General features: G+C 44.9%; 1 protein-coding gene across 3 annotated transcripts in view; it reads left to right on the top strand.

Moving 5' to 3' along the window:
* LOC113406994 (protein cordon-bleu-like) overlaps positions 1-5,613 on the top strand; it is a 237,895-nt gene extending 232,282 nt beyond the window's left edge. For all 3 annotated transcript variants that reach the window (XM_026654020.1, XM_026654019.1, XM_026654021.1), the window contains one exon: positions 4,966-5,613. In XM_026654020.1, coding sequence (XP_026509805.1) covers positions 4,966-4,983 — 18 coding nt within the window. In that variant the 3' untranslated portion in view covers positions 4,984-5,613. The remainder of the gene's footprint in view (positions 1-4,965) is intronic.
* The last annotated feature ends 15,072 nt before the right edge of the window (positions 5,614-20,685 follow it).

Here is a 20,685-nt window from a genome sequence, read left to right as displayed (position 1 = left end):
TGGGGCGGCACATTTCTTGGGGCGGCATTCTGGCGCCAGCCATCATAGGCGCCGACTCCGGGGCATGGGGAAAAAGTGCCCCCACCGCCCCAGCTTGCCTCTGCTCTGCCTGCTCCCCTGAGCACGCCGCCGCCACTCCGCTTCCCCCCTCTCCCTCCCAGGCTTGCCGGGTGCAAAACAGCTGTTTCGCGCAGCAAGGCTGGGAGGGAGGGAGGGAGGGAGGAGAAGCCGAGCGGTGGGGCGCTCAGGGGAGGCGGCGGTGGTGGAGCGGAGGTGATCTGGAGCGGGGAGCCGTTCCTCTACCCCCCGTTACTTCCTGCGCCCCCCACCCTAGCTCACCTCTGCTCTGCCTGCTCCCCTGAACGCGCCGCTGCTCCGCTTCTCCCCCCTCCCTCGCCTGAGGTCCCGGGGGGGAGGTCGCGGGGCGGGAGGTGGCAGGGGGGCCCGCAGGAAGCAATGGGGGGGGGGGGGATGGGGCACACCCGGGGGGGGGGGGGGGGGCGGGGGTTTGGGGGAGGGGGGCGGAAGGGGTGGAGTGGGGGCAGGGCTGGGGGTAGGGGGGCACGAAAAAAAAGGGGGGGCGGCCAAATTTTTTTTTGCTTGGGGCAGCAAAAATCCTAGAGCCGGCCCTGCTAACATGGAGGAGACCAAAGAGGACCTCACCTATGGCTTTTGCCAAGATGAAAAGGAGCAATTGAATAATAAGTCCTGTGTGGCCCAAGAGCTCCACATCAATTTGACAATCTGACACCCAATGCCCTCATTGGCAATTTTAGAATACTGACAAATTCCTCAAAGAGTTTCCCCCAGTTTCTACAAATATTACTCCTGTCTTTCCTGGGTTAAGCTAGAGCCAGTTGCTCATTTCTTTCTGGCATTAGGACACCTAGGCAGAGGTTGCATTGGTGGAGGGGGATACATGTTATCTGCATATTGGTGGTAGATGAATCTGGGGCACCTCATAATTTCTCCAGACAGTCCCCGGTACAAATTAAAGTGGAGGAGAAAGGAGTATTGAGCCTTGCAGGGCTCTGCATCACAGCTCTCTGAGTTTTGTCTACTAGGAATGAGTGTGTCCAGCTGAATGCTGCTGCATTTGCCCCGACAGCTTCTGGCATGCATATCGTTAGCACTGTCAGAACGATGGGGTCAGAGGTCAGCGAGAGATCTAACAGTATTAGCAGAGAGGTTTGTTTTCTGTCCAGTGCCAGAAGGTCATGCATCAACATTAGCCAGATCGTCGTTGTTGTTTTTTTTTGTTGTGCCTTCCTCTGGATCTAGAGGGTGAGGCACCCAGGATGTAAGCTGAGGATGAGTACTGCTGAAGGTGGAATGCCACCACCCTTTCAATGTCCTCCAGAAAAAGGGAGGGCTGGAAAGTGGTCAGTAGTTGGATAGCATGAAGTGTAGGTTTCTTCTTGTATTGTTCAGGGCAGCTGGTGGCTTGCTGACTTTGAAGGAGACATTGATAATCCCAGTTATCGTGGTGGGGCTAGGTGTTCATCACCAGACTTGCATGAGGACTGGGGCATTCAGATGTATAGTTGGTGGGCTGGAACTTCTTTGAATCCTCCAGGGCTTCTATTTGGGAAAATGGTTCAAATTCCATTAAGGCAGATGGGATGGGAGATGTTTCCTAGGTAGTATCCCTGTCTCAGTGAGGCCCACTCAAAGCAAGATGAGAACTATTCAGAGTGGATAGGATTTAGGCTTTTGTGTTTATATATTGTATGGAGATAGGCACTCTGGGTTGATTAGCAGGTTCATAGCATGGAATAGTTCTGCTGGCCATTATTTGGCTGATTATATGTTTGAGGGAGAGTCATGTTTTGCTTCCTTTATGGCTGCAGCATGAGCCTTGCTGGTGAGCCTTGAGTTGTTCATGGACAGCGGATGTGAGGGGATTTTGTGCCACAGGCACTGCAGACTTCTGTCTTGCTTCATTTTGTGTCATTCATCAGAAAACCACAGTGGCATGTGTGGGAGGCATGAGGGCAGGGCTCATTTTGAAACTCCTTTGTCAATGTTTTTTATTAGATGTTGGTTACAGATTGTCAACAAGTGGTCTTTCAGTTGTGTGGATTTCTCTTCCATTGTCCTCTTGAAGTTTTCTGGAACCAAGAGCTTCTGACGGTGAAGTAATTTGGTTAGTGCATAGTTGGGAGAACCAGGAAATATCTCTATTCTTTTTATGAATAACATGCATGCATTTGTATTTTCATTTGTGATGGGTTACTTGCCGTGGTGTTAGACCAGATGGAGCTGTCTCAGGAACCAGGCAGGAAAGGCAACACAATGGCCTAGATAAGGAACATCCCAACAAACACTCAAACAATGGCCAAACTAATAGCTGTGAAGAGGCAACTCCTTGGCTCCAACCTGGGTTACACAGCTGTTTTGCCAGGGCTGTGTTCCTAGAGATCAAAAGACACTGATCATTTAAAGAACTGCCCTGTGGAAAGAGAGAGGGGAAATTATCAGCTGCTGCAGGCTGATACAGACTGACTGACAGTCGGGGGAACTTGGTCCCGAAGAGAACAGGGGCACCCAGGCTGTCTTAAATACCTTGGGGCTTGAGGGGAATGCCAATTGTAGGCAAGACACTATGTTGTTGTTTTTAATCCATTTATCTGAATGCTCTGCACCTCTTGGCAAATAAATCGTACTTCGTTTTGAAGTGGCATTTGTGTCACTGCATACTGTTACTGTCCAGAGACTCTCAATGAAAAACACTTTCAGGGGCCAGGTTTGTTGGGCCTGCTCTATATCATGATTGGCAGCCAGGAGGGTGTAACACAAAGACTCATTTTAAGAGTGGTTGGATCACAGGGTCCCATCCCAGAGAGAAGTGGAGGCTCGTGCCTATCACTTGAAAGAGGTGGGGACCATGAACATAAAGAGAAGGTCTTTAGTTTCAGTATTAATGAAAGAGTGGCCTATTCAGGAACATGGTGTGGTGTTCACACTTCCAAGGTCTGACAGCAAGCCATAGATAAGGCCTATCATGTATCCAGCTGCAGGTGTGTTGCTGGGGCCACCTGTGAGAAGTGCATGGTCATTATGTTAGATAGTATATGTGAGTATGTAAGGGGGTTTTATGGGTTACCATAGCCTAAGGGCAGTTAATCATCAACAGGAGCCCTTATCTGGTCTCCCTTTGCTTTGGCTGCAGTGGGTTTCAATGGCCTGGGATCTTAGCTACTAACAGACTGTGGACAAGAGCATACGAGATATTTAATTCCTGGCTTTCACTGAAAGCAGTGGTGACTGGATAGTATTAGACAGAAGCACTAAGGCAAGAGGATGAATGGGATGATATAGGGAAGAATGAAAGATTTACTGCCTATCTAGGCCCAAATTCTCTGGTGGTATTAAGAGACAAAACTCTACTAATGGAGCTGCATCCATTTGGCTTTAGTTTCAATAGTGATATAATGTATTCAAAATATTGTACCATGTGGCTTTTATATCAGTTTTGCTATACTCATTTCCTTTTATTTATGTTTACTTTCATCTCCGGGGGGGACAGATAGCTCAGTGGTTTGAGCATTGGCCTGCTAAACCCAGGGTTGTGAGTTCAATCCTTGAGGGGGCCATTTGGGGATTTAGTTGGGGATTGATCCTGCTTTGAGCAGGGGGTTGGACTAGATGATCTCCTGAGGTCCCTTCCAACCCTAATAATCTATGATTCTATGATTTCCTTTTATCTCAGAGATAGTATGAGAATATATGGGTCAGATTTCTAAAATTATGTATACCTCTGCATGTGTATATATGTGTGTAATTTGCACATGGATTTACCATCATTATACAAGGAATCACAGTTATTCCATATGTGAATGACCAATTATACATCTAGCTGCGAGCACAATTGCAGCCAATGTCTGCCCTATAAAATGGAAATATAGGATGGACCCAATTCTCCTCTCAGTTACACAGTTGCAACTACCACTGGGCAAATTTTGTTCTCACATCTATACAAATCCCATTATTTTAGTTGGGAGTTACACCCATGCATTTTATTTTGGATAGTGGGGGGAGGGGAGAGTTGGCATTCTGGTGGAGGAGGTGGGTTGCATATCTGGAGAGTGCAGTTTGATTAAATAGGACAAATGAAATTCTGAAATAGTGTGCTGGCTGCTTAGCACAGAAGTGGGGCAGAAGTTTCCCTCAAAAGCCTTTGGCCAAGCTCTGGCGCACAGGTTAAATGAACCAGACAGTGATCTGACCATCTCCCTTCACAGTTAGAAGCATTCACTTGCACACTGTTACTTTGTGTGAATGTGAAAAGACAAAAATAAATTTCAATTCCTCTCCTAGCTAATAAATCATGCAGACTAATCAGACTAATTTTTCAAGGAACCGTGCTTCTGCCAACGCCTTTATGGCCAAGAAAGGAAAAGGTTTAAAATTATCAAAAATGTGCTAATCTACTTTACTTTTATGTGATCCTAAAATCCTCTCTCCTCCCGAGTGAGTCAAAGCCCAATGGCTTTTCAAGTTCTTCTCCTCATTCTGGCCTTGACTCAGCAAAGCATCCCTATTTTGGAAGGACACGTAAGCATGTGCACTTAAGTACGTGCTTAAAGTTGAGCTTAAATTAAGCACATTCTTAGGTGTTTTCATGAATGGGGGTGAAGTTAAGTATGTGCTTAAGTGCTTTCCTGAATCCAGGCCTATGCGTTTCCCCCTCCTCCCACCGGGGAACACGCACACAAAAACAAACCACCAGGTAATTTATGTGACCAATCACATAACAGAAAGAAATTTTCATCTGTCTGTCCACAGACAGTCTGCAAGAAAGAAAAGACACTAAATTCACTGAGTGCAAATTATTTGCTAGTAAAAAATGGTGATATAAAAATAACAATAAAATGACCCCACAAGAGAATGTTTGGCTAGTAATGTCAGCAGTTGGAGATTTAACAACATATTGAATGATCATGTGCTTTTCTTTTATTATAGGTCCCTCTCCTAGTTTGAATCATGTCTAAAGAACAGGTAATTGGAAAATCTAACTTCACACACACACATAATCATCATTCAAAGACTGAAGTGGCAAAGAACATCAAGAAGTTTAGTTTATTCTCCTGTCTACGGGCCAAAATAAGTTGCAATTGAGTGTACCAGCATAATGGTTCTAAGGGAAAAATATGATGCTTTGCTGCACAGTTTCTGTGCCAAGGACATGTGTTTTGCCTCTAAATATTTAAGATTGCCAATATACTATTGTTGGCAGGTTAATAAAAATATAAACACTGTGTAGTCCTGCGTTAACACTTAATTGTGTATACGGGGAAAATAAAGATTTTTGCTATCTGCGTGAACAATAACATTCATTCAGTCTTAAGTTGTTTAAAATATGCAAATGTTTCAAACAATTTACTTGTTTCTTACTCTTTGATTTGGACAAAATAGCTAGAACCAATAAGAAAAAAAGCAAATAGAATAAAGATCCATCAATATTAATCACAAGAAATAAGTTATGGCAGATTCTGAAATGCCTAATTTGCCATATGCTGTTATGTTATATAATTAGGTGAGTTTTATATCTCTAGAACTCTCATTAAGCAGGTAATCAACAGTGAACATGAGATATACTGAACCCATTCATGACACTGTGAATGTGTTGTGAGATGTGAAATAAAAGGGACCTTTACTTACTTAAAGCCTTCACAGTCTCTAATGTAACGTTTCAAAACACTGCTTAGTCTTTCAGGATCTGGGACTCATTCCTGCCCTCTGAAATGGAGGTGTGCCCGCTCACATATGTAAGAGCAGGACCAAGTCTATGGGTCAGATCCTGAGCTGGTGTAAATTTCACATAATCTGGCCCCTTCTTTCTAATTCATCATGGCTCTAGCGTTGTCTCCCATTATTTATAGTAGCTTATTTTACAAATATTAACTACTTTTGTAGTTGACGTATATTTTGAAAATATTTCGTTAAATTGAAATGATAACTTCAGAAGGACAGATCAGTCAACATTTTTTCATATTTACTATATTGTAATGAATCTGAGGAAGTGAGAGTTTGTATATTTTAATTTTTTTTATAATCATTTTAGTACTATACACAGCCCAGAATGGATATATTTGGGGGGGAGGGTTTCAGAGCTGGAATTTAAAAACATAGCTGTGTAGTGTTGCTAATGTTAAAAAAGAGAAGGACTGTTTAGCCATCTGTACTTAATATGAATGTATGTTATATATTGTAAAATATTCATCTGTTAGTGCCATAATTAAAAAAATTGTACAAGATTTGCAAGAATCTTTGCCTTGCCCTTTACAGTTACAGAACAAACTGAGAACTCGAGAGGGATGAAAAGGTAATACAGCAGCATGTCGTGTTTCAGTTCTCAGAGTCTTCAAGTAAACTGTTTCAAACCAGAAAAAGGCTCACGGCTGATCTGATGGGAATGCTATTAAAAACTGACAATTGGAACCAAGGAACCAAATTGATATAAATCCTGATATTAGTGCAACACTTATGGAGAAAGATTATCTCTTCATTTTGGAATTATGTAGAGTCACAAAGCCACTTGTTCTTTTATAACCCAGGATAATAAGTTAAGATCACCCTTTTGTTTGAGCTGGTTGGCGTAGTTCAGAGGTAAGCAACCTATGGCACGTGTGCCGAAGGTGGCACGCGAACTGATTTTCAGTGGCACTCACACTGCCCGGGTCCTGGCCCCCGGTCCCGGGGGCTCTGCATTTTAATTTAATTTTAAATGAAGCTTCTTAAACATTTTAAAACCCTTATTTACTTTACATACAACAATGGTTTAGTTATATATTATAGACTTATAGAAAGAGACCTTCTAAAAATGTTAACATGTATTACTGGCACGCGAAACCTTAAATTGGAGTGAATAAATGAAGATTCAGCACACCACTTCTGAAAGGTTGCCGACCCCTGGTCTAGTTACATAGTGGTCGTCTTGGCCCTAGAATCTTACCAATTTATCCTACAGCAGAAAACTAGAGGTACCACCATAAAAATGGATTTACACACATTGGAACTAATCCTGACAATTGTTACTCAAAGTAGTCATTCTTACTCATACGAATAATTCCACTGAAGACAAGTGCAGCTCCTATAGATAAGGAGTTGCAAGACTGGGCTCCTAGGAGTAGATATTCTCTTGATATGAGAGTGAAACTCCTTAATGCTCACCGATTCTGTACCCCTTGGTGCTTATGTGACTACTCCTATTGAATTCAATGAGACTATGCATGAGTAAATGCTACTCAGTGGAACAAGGGCTGCAAAATTGGATCCCAAGAGAATGATATACTGTATATTATATGCCTTAAGATTCAAGCCATACAACCATCCTCAGCCATAAGGCTGGCACTAATGACACAGAGCTAATATTTTTAAAAGTTATCCTCGGAAAAATCTCCAATTATCAAAATCCAAAGCATAAAGCAATTATAAGAGTAAGAACATCCGTGGTACAAAATGTCAAATTCACTGTGACACAGAAAAGATGATCGAAAGTCCACTTCAGGGGTCACAGAGCAATTTAAAGCTGCCTTGAGGCCAATGGGGAGTCCAACTTCTTGCACCATCACTCCTGGAAAATGAGTACACTATTCCTGTTCCTCTCTTCACTACAACTACAGCTTCTACTTACATGAGGAGCCAAATTCTGGTGGCTGCCTGGAAATAGGCCATAATGAACCCAACAAATGGGAGAGTAAATTTGCACCAATATTCAAGCCAATACTAACTGTGTAGCCCCCTTATACAATCTCTTCCCACTAAAAGTAGGATTCATCTCTGTGGGGCACTGTTTCCTAGAGACCATGGCCAGATAAGGGAGCATACATGCATAACCCCGTGGAAGATACCCACTTACCTCTCAGTTAGTCCCTATAGTGTCCCTACATGGCTCCTGTTGTGGAAAGCCAGCAAAGTGGGTGCTCTCCTGGAAGGGCCAAAATACGGACCATCAACTGCTCCATCATACATCTGCTGGCCAAGATTTTTCTAGCATGCACTTAACCAGAATTTGGCCTGAGGAAGGAGCAGCACATGGCAAGGGGTGAAGAAAAGAACGTGGGAAATAGTCATTGCTAGCAAGGAATTTATTTTGAATATGCATACTTATAATGTGTATGATCAGGGAGGCAGGAAGGTTTTTCATCAACTGATTCTTCCACCTCTCGTTGAATTGTATACAGACTTATTCACCTCATATCAATTTTACAAGGCAATTCCATGGGGCCTTTACTACCCCCTCCAACTCGCTGCATCCCCCGCCCTATCATCATCATTTATACCTGTTCAAAGAGGGAGTGAAAACACTACCACCAGCATAAGGGAATGGAAAATTCAGATATGGTAGTGTCTACACTTTGCATAGGTGTAAGTGACTACACCTGGTATAAAGTAGGAGAGAATTGGGTCCCAAGGCTACAATAGAGAATGTGCTGGTTTCATTCACTTTTTACATTGTTTTATAACTATTTCCTCAGCTCAGAGTATATCACTTGATCATGAAAACAGTTCTTAACGGTGTCTTTCCATTTTTAATTTTAAATAATACTGGTTATATGCACAAAATATTTGACTTAGGTAATATAGCTTTGTTTTTTCTGGGATTCTTTTTTTCCATGTTCAGTAGTAGGCTGCAAATATTGGCTACACAGCACTGGACAAAAATATCTTTTGAAGTGTACATCAATCGCCTAGGTTTCAAGCAGGGAAGAATTCACCTTCTTCACCCCACAGATGTGATTTGCACACTTTACACCACATTGATCAAAGGCAAAACTGTGGCCAGCATCAGCTTGTCACTGCGACACAGATGAATTTTCAAGCTTAGGAAATAGATGCACCTACCACAGGCAATTCATGTGCTAATCTTTCTAGAACAGAATGAAACACTCCACCAGCTGCTTTAGAGTTAAACGCATGCTTAATGCAAAAATAATACTAATAATTAATAATCAGGACAAAATTTTGCCTGCAGTGGGTGTTTGTCTGAATGACTGTATAAAGATTAAGACCTCAGGGTCTGCCCCTTTGTTGCAGCAACTTTAAGAATAGGTTTCTGCAACAACATTAACTTAAACAAATTGCATGTGTATAGGTTATTTATTAATATAATAAGGACCAAAACTTGCTGACATTACTCACAGAAAAATTTCCATTAATTTTTCAATAAGTGATTATTTGCCCCAGGATGATTTGCCTCGGATCCTTTAAGGTTTTTAACAACATAATATACAATTTATTTTTATTCCTATTGTTCTTGTTTAATATATTTCTGTTATATATATATATATATGTGTGTGTGTGTGTGTTGCTAAGTTTGGGCCATAACATATACATGTACAATGTGTTTAAATTGATGTTGCTATAGCAACCTTAATTTTTGCATTTCTTGATTTAAAAAAAACTGTATAACTCTAATGTTGCCTTAACAATGTTTGCATTTAATATCTTCTTTTTAAAAGAAAACTGACGAAAAAGAGAATGGTTAGGGTCAGCATGTGAATGATCACAACTAGGCTCAGAAGTTCTGACTTCATTGCAGTTAATAGAATTGTGAGTACCCTTCACTGCTGCTGTCTTCATTTGCCTGGAAAAGGTTACTGTGTGTCTCACTTCTTAGCAAAGTGCATTGGTTTACACTGGCATGACTGTACCTTCCTAAAGAGGAAAAAAAAGTATTATTTATTATTAACTGAATATTGTTATTTACTATTTATTTAAGCACTGACAAGTGCTGTTTATGATGCAGAAGTTTTGCTCCCTGTATCCATCTACCAATTTATTTTTCACTCAAGAAATTCAAGAAAAGCCTTCAGGCGAGGCCAAATCACAGGATCTTTCATCCCCCAAAGAAAACTTTTCATGAAGTTGTTATGTACAGCTAAGAACAGGAGATTATCATGGAAACCTTTTTGCAAAATTAACTGTAGCTTCTGAACCTGGCAAAATAGGAGCTAGTAAGAAATCACAGCATATGTATTCAGAACGACTACTCAAACACTGGTAGCGGCAGAGTCAAATCCAACTCCAGAAATTGCTGTAGTCTTCAGCCAAATCTGAAGGCAGCAGGTTGCCTCGAAACTCCAGCTTCTTTTTTCTCCTATTTTTCCTCCTGGCCTCTGTTTGATTTGTATGGGTTGAATTAAAAGCTTACATATGCCACATCTCTTTTCTGACCTTTTTATGCTCCTGATACTGATACTGTTATGCTCACAGTCCTGAAAAGTTTCTATTTAGACAAATTGAGATGCTGGTGCTGTTGCACGTGATTGGGGGGAAACGGACACTATTCAGGTGCCAACAACTGCTAGGTGCTTTATGACCCAGGAGCTGAGGCAGAAAATCCTAGCAAAAGAACAAGATTGTGGGACATCATCATATGCACCATTGTCACCCACACTTCCAGTAATATGAATGCAGTGGACACTGTGCAAATATGAATGGGATTTGTTTTACATTGGTCATAATGTGCCAGTTCAAAGAAAAAGGAGTCTTCCATAAAGCAGGTTTGGGTCTGTGCTTTCCTGAGCTTAGAGTCCAGGATTGGAAATCAAGACTCTTGGCTTCTATTCTTGGCATCACCACAGACTTTGTTGTATCACTTGTTTTCCCTCTCAAGGGTCAGCCATTTTGAATCCATGTACATGGTGTGATTCAGACAGCCATTGTACATGCAGAGCAGACATGTGCACTCTGACTGGGAACAGCGGCCCATATAGCCAAAGCAGGGGGATGGAGTTACCGCGGGTGATTCTGACCTTGGGGTATGACAGAGGAAGTGAACTAGGCGGCTTGTGGGGGTGGGGCTCAGCAGCCTGCACTTTGCTTAGGAGGTGGGGGAAGGGGTAATGGTAGAGGTCAGGGGGAGAGAAGGATGTTTCTGTCCACACGTGAGGCTATATCTGCCCTTTTAAAAATGCTGATGCTGACATTCATATGAACCAGGAAACTGGGAAAACTCTTCTCCCTGCCCACCAGCCTGTAAAATGAGCCTCCATTGGTACATGTTACACTGCAAAGTTCTATGCAGAGGACACCCTCCTGCCTAACCAGTTTGGCTACCAACTCTGCTGCTACATCTGGATCCAGGGATTCCTCAGAGAGATCCAGGGACCCCAGAAAGGTGCCGAGCATCTCCCTGGTTAGCACCTCAGCCTTTTGATCTGCCTGATTCATGGAGTGGTGTCCTCCATACCCCTGACCTCAGCAGTGCCTGGTGCCTCTATGCTGGCCAGTACTGGGTTTCCTGCACATGCCAGTTCAGAGGATTCCGTCCATTTTGTCAAAGGACAGTCACGTTTTTCCTCCTGGCACCAGACCCACTCTTCTTGTCCCAAGCCTTCAGACTAGAATTCAAGTGGGAAACTGTCCACCGCAGTGTTCAGATGGAAGGTGCTGTAGAAAGTATTGTTTTTATTTCTGTATTAATCTTTTAGCAACCGTTATCCCACCCCATGTAAGAGCACTGCTTTGCTGCTGCTCAGGTCAGTGTTTGTGTGACATTTCTTTCTAAGCCCCAGATCTATACGTTAAAGCTTCCTACCTCTGGTATTTCATAGAATTACTCAAGGTTTCATTCATGAACCAGGGCTGTTCTCTTATTCCTGGAGCTGTTGATTCTCTTTTCTCACTCTGCTTTCCCTTAATGGTCCTGCCTATTATACAAGTAGACACTTTTGCCCTGAGAAGCACCTGTTGATTAATGCTGCTTTTGTGAACAGAGAAGGATGTGGTGCGTGATTCCCCCCCCCCCCCCCCAAAAGACCATTAAAATGAGTCATCTTAAATAGAGACCTATTTTATATTAAGGTGACAAGCCATTGCCTCACAACCATGTTTAGCAGCCGTAGGTTTTGTTCCCCCACCGTGAGGATCTCTCCTGTGCACTTATTTGAGCAAAGAACAGGCAGTTTGGCCACAAGGATGTATCCATTTCAGGTTTCCAGTTGAAAAATGTCCCTTTGAGACTGTATATTTTCTGTGATCCAACTAGGATTAAAATATTAGGGAATGAAAACAAATAGCAGTATTATTCCCACTAGAAAGCATACTTATAGGGGAAGAGAGAGATTGAAACTTTATTGTAATTCAACACCAGGACACATCTAGAAATGGAGCAATTAACAGGTTGTAGGGCTCTGGGTCTCAGCTGCTGCTGCTGTATTCTACAAGTGTTGCCAAGAGATGCTAAGCTGAAAATGCAAATATCTTCAAGGCTGAAGGATCAAAGAGCAATTAAATTAAAAACTGCTGACAAGTCAATCTTAGCAGCCATTTCCATGCTGAACTAGGTCAATAAATCTTAGCCTGCTGTAAATCTTACCACCTAAAGGTGGGCTTGCATAACATGAAAATGCAGTAAAATATAGCAGTACATTTTATGTAAATACTTTTAAAAGTAGTGAATAGCATGTTTTATTCATATTATCCTGCCATCCAAGCAGTCAAGAAGAGGTTAGACTTCTGGAATGGGTTAATTCTTAGTTCGGTGAGAGAGCTGAGTGACAAAAAGTCAAGAGCCCTATTTCCTTGTTTCTTTTCATGTATATTATTATTATTAATTTGTCTTATAGTAAGTTGTGCCTATAGCACCCAATTGAGATCAGGGCCTCCTTGTGCGAGGTGCTGTACAAACACATAGACAATCCCTGCCCCAAAGACTTTTACAACAAAATAGACTAAAGATACGGGAAGAAACAGAAGCACAGAGACTTGCCCAAGGTATCACAGTAAGTCAGTGGAAGAGACAGGATTGGAAGCCAAATCTCTTGATTTATAATTAGTCCCCTATCCGCTGAACCATGCTGCTTCCCAGTGTGTACATCATTCACGTGAGAACATCGAACACAGACAGATTGTGCAGCAGGAAAACACAATCCCCAGGTGTAGCATCTGTTTCAGAACTCCACCGAAAGCAGCTGTTCAGCTAGCCAGCCGTTCTCAAGCCAAACTGTACCAAACTGCTGCTTCCAACTCTGTTTTTAAATCCTCCCAAATAGATATTATGTATTTCTTTCATCTTTTTAGCTAAATGCATTTCCAGCATCAAGTATCTAAACTAGACACATTCCCAGCAGAACCACCAAAATTTACAAATGTGAATACAGCTACTAAATTTAAAGCAGGCTTTCAACAGAGTAACACCTTCCTGATTATAAATATACTTCTCCATTATGGCATCCAGCTCTGCCTCCCCAAGCCCTACTCACTCTTCTTCCTCAGAGAAAGCCTAGGCGAAAAGGTTATTGTTACAGTAGCACCTAAGCATATGTCTACGCAGCCCACAGCAGCGAGCCACCGCCCCCCGCCTCTTCCCAACAGCCTGGACCAACAGACTTGGGCTAGCAGGGCTAACACTAGCACTCTAAATATAGCTGTGTAGACAGCGTTTCAAAGTTGAGGTGTGGGATCTGTAGCCGTGGAGGCCAGGGGAGGGGGGGTTTTCAGAGCCTGAGCCACAACGACAAAGTACTGTCTGCACAGCTACTTCTGGGGTATGTCTACACTACCCGCCGGATCGGCGGGTAGCGATCAATCTATCGGGGATCGATTTATCGCGTGTAGTGTAGACGCGATAAATCGATCCTCAATCACTCTCCCGTTGACTGCTGAACTCCAGCTCGGTGAGAGGCGGAAGCAAAGTCGACGGGGGAGCAGCGGCCGTCGATCCCATGCTGCAAGGACGCAAAGTAAGTGATTCTAAGTCAATCTAAGATACGTTGACTTCAGCTATGCTAGTCTCGTAGCTGAAGTTGCGTATCTTAGATGGATCCCCCCCCACACACACCCAGTGTAGACCAGGCCTTAGAGTGCTAGCATGAGCCTTGCAAACCCAAGTCTGTGCCTCTGGGCTGGGAGGTTTGCTGCCGTAGACTGTGCAGACATGCCCTTGATAGCCCAACAAAGATCTGTTGAGCTTGCTGCTGTACAAGCACATCGTAACAGGCAGTCCCTGCCCTAAGAGTGTACAATCTAAGGGTATGTCTACACTACGAGGGTAATTCGATTTTACTTAAATCGAATATGTGGAATCGATATTGCAAAGTCGAACGTGTGTGTCCACACTAAGGACACACTAAGGACAGTAATTCGACTTTGTGAGTCCACACTAACGGGGCGAGCGTCGATATTGGAAGCGGTGCACTGTGGGCAGCTATCCCACAGTTCCCGCAGTCCCCGCTGCCCATCGGAATTCTGGGTCGAGCCGCCAATGCCTTCTGGGTAAAAAAAATTTGTCGTCATCCGTCCGTCACTAACGCCCTCCCTCCCTCCATGAAAGCGCCGGCGGGAAATCAGTTCGCGCACTTTTCTGGTCAGTGACAGCGCGGACGCCACAGCACTGCGAGCATGGATCACGCTGCGACCATCGCTGCACTTGTGGCCGTTCTCAACACCTCGCAGCTTATCATACACCTTTCCCTGAGGCAGATGCAGAGAAATCGGGCGAGGAGGCTACGGCACCGCCGTGAGAGCCTGAAGTCGGAGAGTGGCACAGAGCTGTCAGAAACCACGAGCCCCAGCGCCCAGGACATCACGGTGGCAATGGGGCATGTGGATTTTGTTGAACGGCGATTCTGGGCCCGGGAAACAAGCACGGACTGGTGGGACCGTATAGTGCTTCAGGTCTGGGATGAATCCCAGTGGCTGCGAAACTTTCGCATGCGGAAGGGGACTTTCCTCGAACTTTGTGAGTTGCTGTCCCCTGCCCTGAAGCGCAAGGACACCCGCATGCGAGCAGCCCTCACTGTCCAGAAGCGAGTGGCCATAGCCCTCTGGAAGCTTGCAACGCCGGACAGCTACCGGTCAGTCGCGAACCACTTTGGTGTGGGCAAATCTACCGTGGGGGTTGTTGTCATGCAAGTAGCCAAGGCAATCGTGAAGGTACTGCTCCCAAAGGTAGTGACCCTGGGAAACGCGCAGGTCATCATAGATGGCTTTGCCGCGATGGGATTCCCAAACTGCGGTGGGGCTATCGATGGGACTCACATCCCTATCCTGGGACCGGACCACCAGGCCAGCCAGTACATCAATAGAAAGGGCTACTTTTCAATGGTGCTGCAAGCACTGGTGGACCATCGGGGACGGTTTACAAACATCTACGTCGGATGGCCGGGCAAGGTTCATGACGCTCGCGTGTTCAGGAACTCTGGTCTGTTTAGACGGCTGCAGGAAGGTATTTACTTCCCAGACCACAAAATAACTCTTGGGGATGTGGAGATGCCTACAGTCATCCTCGGGGACCCAGCCTACCCGCTAATGCCCTGGCTCATGAAGCCCTATACTGGCGCCCTGGACACAGAAAAAGAACTGTTCAACTACCGGCTGAGCAAGTGCAGAATGGTAGTGGAGTGTGCTTTTGGCCGTCTCAAAGGGAGATGGAGAAGCTTACTGACTCGCTGTGATCTCAGTGAAACCAATATCCCCATCGTTATTGCAGCTTGCTGTGTGCTCCACAATCTGTGTGAGAGCAAGGGGGAGACCTTTATGGCGGGGTGGGAGGTTGAGGCAAATAGCCTGGCTGCTGATTACGTCCAGCCAGACAGCCGGGCCATTAGAAGATCCCAGCGGGACGCCCTGTGCATCCGGGAGGCTTTGAAAGCTAGGTTCCTGAGTGAGCAGGGCAACCAGTGACTTTTCAGTTTGTGGACAGAAAAGCTGAACCTGCCCCCGTTTCTTTACCCAGTTCATTTTGACTATCCTCTCCAGTTACATACCCCCTTCACCCCCTTTCCCTTCCCAAAAAATAAAATCATTTCGATTTTGTTAATGAACACCGTTGTCTGTGTTGCTGTTTTCGCGGGAATATTTTAAACCGGGGACGCAGACTGTGGCGGGGGGCGGGTTCAGTGTTCTGATGCAAATGATGCTTCTAAACTCCCGGAATGACAGGCTCCGCACTGGTGGACTGGTTATTTCAATGGAGAACATGAAAAACACCTCCCAGACTGACCAGGGTAACCAGTGACTGCACTGTGTATGTGTCCTGATGCTGGACCTGACACTGCCTCTGTACCCTGCTAAAGGTCACTGTCCTGCCCAATTACCAAGCCCCTTCCCCCCCTCCAGACAGACTCTCCCTCAAAAGAACCTGACTGAAACAGTAATGGAGAGAAACAAACATTTTATTGCGAACCAGACATGAAACGTGGGGTGTGAAACTTGGACGGGGGCTTCTGTGAGGTGGGTGGGAAAGGACTTATGAAATTTTGGGGAATGTCAGCCTTCTAGTACTAGAGCAGTCTGCAGGGGTTGACTGAAAGTTTTAACGGCCCTTGCCGCCCCTCCTTCTTTGGAGTTTGGGTGAGAGTGGTGTGGGACTTGGTGGCGGGTGAGGGCGGTTACAGATAGACTGCAGCGGGGCTCTGTCCTCCTGCCTCCGGTCTTGCAGAACATCCACAAGGCGCCGGAGCGTGTCCGTTTGCTCCCTCATTAGTCCAAGCAGCTTTTCAGTAGCCTGTTGGTCCTCCTGACGCCACCTCTCCTCCCGTTCCATGACTGCTCGGTGCATTTGTGACAAGTTCTCCCTCCACTGTGTCTGCTGGGCTGCCTGGGCTCGGGAGCATCCCATTAGTTCTGAGAACATGTCTTCACGCGTCTTCTTCTTCCTCCGCCTAATCTGCGCTAGCCTCTGGGAGTGTGCTGACAGGCTGGGTTGGGAGACAGTCGCAGATGTGTCTGTGTGAATTGTGAAAAGGGAGTGAATTCCTGAGACAGATAAATGAAATTGTATACAAAGAACCTAGTCTTTCTCTGTGAACAAGACCATGCACTGCACCTCTCACATGCGCACTCAGGACAAGGTCGAATTTTCGGCCGTCGCCTTCAGTGCCTGTGGACTTGCGGAGGTCTTGGAGTGTTCAGAGAAGCGTGGCTGGAGACCTGAACTTCTGGAGCGGGCAATAATGGTAAGCCGCAGACTTGTGGCTGCTTAAAACTCCAGCAGTAGCACTGGCCTCCTTTCACATTGAAAGCAATGCCAGTCTCTGCTGCCAGCAATCAGGACAGCATCAACTCTGCCCCTGTCCCACCCCCTCGCGGCTGTCCCAGGGAAAGATCCCTGTATGCTGCCCCTCTCCCTCCACCGCGTGGCTGTAAAGCAGTCCCAATACTAACATTCCCCTCCCTAATTCAAAGCAGGGCGTCATGAGCGACATCACCCTCCTGAGGATCCCGGACACCCAGAGAGAACGCATGCTGCGGGAAAGCATGCAGAAACCGGGGCCGTATGCCGCCATGCTATGTCGGGCCATGATCCCGGAGTACTTGATTGTGGCGTGGAGGGGACATGTCTGCTACCACGGAGGGCCCACTAAGATCGCCCTACCCCGGAACCTGATCAACAGGCTTGAGCTCTACCTCCACGAGACCTACGAGGAGTTCTCCTACGAGGATTTCTCGTCGATCCCCGGCCACATTGACCGGATTTTCGCGTAGGTGCACTGGGACTTTGGAGTGGAGCGTCTTGGGCCTGGGAATCATGTAGTAACGGACATTGTGAAAATTTTTTAAAACACTTGGGACTAAATTGAGAAGAGCCTAAGACAGAGAAATCATGAAAACCCATTTGTTACCTTTGTAAATATTCCTGTTTTGTACCTGATTATTTTTTTACTAGTTTACAGCACTTTTATAAATATACATTGTTAATAGTATAAATATTACCGTTCTGTTTTAAATAAATGTTTACATGTTTACAGCACTTACTGCTTGATCCTTCCCCTGATTCTGTGTCCGGGGTAAGGGATGGGGACGGTTGGTACGGGATCTCGGTAAGGGTGATGAAGAGCTCCTGGCTGTCGGGGAAATCAGCGGTGCCAGCGCTGTCGACTGCCTCGTCCTCCTCATCTCCTTCTTCATCTTCCCCGTCCGCTGTCATGTCCGACGAGGAACCGGCCGCGGACATGATCCCATCCTCGGAGTCCACGGTCAGGGGTGGGGTAGTGGTGGCGGCCGCTCCCAGGATGGAATGCAGTGCCTCGTAGAAACGGGATGTGTGGGGCTGGGATCCGGAGCGTCCGTTAGCCTCTTTGGTTTTTTGGTAGCCTTGTCTCAGCTCCTTGATTTTCACGCGGCACTGCGTTGCATCCCGGCTGTAGCCTCTCTCTGCCATGGCTTTGGAGATCTTCTCGTAGATCTTAGCATTCCTTCTTTTGGAGCGCAGCTCTGAAAGCACGGACTCATCGCCCCACACTGCGATGAGATCCAAGACTTCCCGATCAGTCCATGCTGGGGCCCTCTTTCTATTAGATTGCACGGCCATCTCTGCTGGAGAGCTCTGCATAGTTGCCACTGCTGCTGAGCTCCCCTCGATGTCCAAAGAGGAACTGAGATTCAAACTGCCCAGACAGGAAAATGAAAATGAATTCAAATTTTCCCGGGGGTGTGGCTGGTCAGAGCATCCGAGCTCGGACTGCTGTCCAGAGCGTCAACAGAGTGGTGCACTGTGGGATAGCTCCCGGAGCTATTACCGTCGATTTCCATCCACACCTAGCCTAATTCGATATGGCCATGTCGAATTTAGCGCTAATCCTCTCTTTGGGGAGGATTACAGAAATCGATTTAAAGAGAGCTTTATGTCGAACTAAATGGCTTCCTGGTGTGGACGGGTGCAGGGTTAATTCGATATAACGGCGCTAAAGTCGACATAAAAGCCTAGTGTAGACCAGGCCTAAGGTATTGATCCTGGAGTTAACTCTGTGGCAGAGCCAAGATCTGAACCCACCCCTCCTGAGTCCCTGTCCGCTGCTTTAATCACAAGACCATCTTGCCTCCAAAGTGCAAGTCTGACACTGTGTCCTGGAAATCATCTAGTCCAGGCTCATGTGACTCAAGATGAGAAGTGAATTCCAGGGCCCATCACTGAGCTGCTCAGATGCTACCCCTGCCCCCAGTCAGAGGGCTGTTCGATTGAATGCCTCAGATGATCACAACGGTCCCAGTATTACAACTAGTTACTAAAGGAAGAAGGCCTGAAAGACTTAAGGAATTATAGGAAAAAACCAACACCATTAAAAAGCCTTTTGTAATCAGATGTGATTAGACTGCCACTCAAAAACCTCTTGGATTTGGAGTTGTGTGGGTCTGATCCTGCAAAAAGCAGCCAGAGCATATTGGTGAATCTGGCCCATTATTTCTTCATGACAGGATAGCTTGTTTTCAAGTGTCATGCTTCAAAAGACATCTACATTCTCAGAGGAAAAAATGGCATAGGGTAGATTTCTTGGTGAATATTTGCATCTATTTATCTAGATCTCCTTTTGCTCTTCTTGTTGATGCTAGGATGAGATGGCTGGGAGCTAAATTGGCACCCATGGGAATGATTAGAATCTGAATGTTTGAGATATGGATTTAAACAATGATGAAGCAAGGAGTTTATGGTGTATTGACTTGTCTAATATGTATGTATTCCATTATCCTTTAGTGGATGGAATCAGAAGTACTCAGTATGGCCTGGTACCTGTACTATTAGCAGCTAATGGAGAGTATCAAAAGAATTTGTCTTTTAAAGTTTTGGAGAAAAAGAATCTTGTTCTTTCCTTGCAGTTGCTATGGCCATAATGTGTAGTATAGTATTAACCATAAAGTTCCCCAAATAGGTGTCCACAGGTTTGTTACAAAATGCAAGGAGGAGATGGAGCCGCATTCATAAAAAGTAGGTATTCAGTTCCATGGTTTTCCTAAGCTATTTTCTTGATAGGACACAGATGTTTTTTAATTATTCAAATGTTTAAATGATCTACATCACTGGGGCTCTTTCTATAAAAAGAGATCCTGTGTTACAGACTTTGCTTTGGATGTGATGAGGTCTATTTCAGACTAGCAAAGCTACTGTCAACTGACCCAATACAAGTGCTGTTCTCATGGAAAAGATTTGTCAACACAAGGTTAAAAACTATTTTTAAAAAATCACAGTGGAGAGACTGGATTTTAATCCTGATTCTATAACAAGTAAAAACATGGTGAGGACACAGCAAATGCAAAAGCTCTGAAATGGTTTGGGGACAGCCTGTACTTTCTTTCTTTTCTGCATTGAATCAGAACCATTCTTAGGTTTGTGTGGTCTCCAGCAAGATGCAGAACCCTGCTCTGTGTAGTAAGAAGATTTGTGCTGGCTCTAAATACATTTCACATACTCCAACCCAAGATAGCAACGTGCTGTATGTTCCCAAATTGGGAACAAAGGGTGAGGATTTCTTGTTTTTCCTCAGGAGGCTGATCTCATGTTTCATTACTCAGGGCCCACTTTCAATACGGCTTGTAAAGTAATTTAAACCAGATCCTTTGCTGTATGTTTTCCTGGAGGGAACTCGGTTTTCTTTAACCAAAGGGAAGCCTGGAACAAGCATCTCAAGGGACAAAACTACATAAGATAATTTCCGCACATACATTGTACGGCAGGCAACAAATTCTTTATAATCAAAGGTAAGTCAAAGAAAACCTAGTTCCTAGAAGGGCAAGATAACTTTTCAGCTGAGAATCTCCCAATGCTGTCTCACATTCTTTTCCACAGCTGCAATCCAGCTGAAACTCCAACAGCAGAACCTGCCAGCAAGACAACTAAGGAAATCAGTATACCTGGATATAAATATATATATATATATATATATATTTCCTTAGTTCTCTGTTCTTCAACTCAAACAGGTCCAGATACCAAGTTTTGAAATATATGTGTATATATAT

The sequence above is a fragment of the Terrapene carolina genome, unplaced genomic scaffold (assembly GCF_002925995.2).
Source record: "Terrapene carolina triunguis isolate 2854851 unplaced genomic scaffold, T_m_triunguis-2.0 Scaffold179, whole genome shotgun sequence".
NCBI lineage: Eukaryota > Metazoa > Chordata > Testudines > Emydidae > Terrapene > Terrapene triunguis.
Note: the sequence above shows the minus strand (reverse complement) of the source record. Positions and strands in the feature narration are given on the sequence as shown.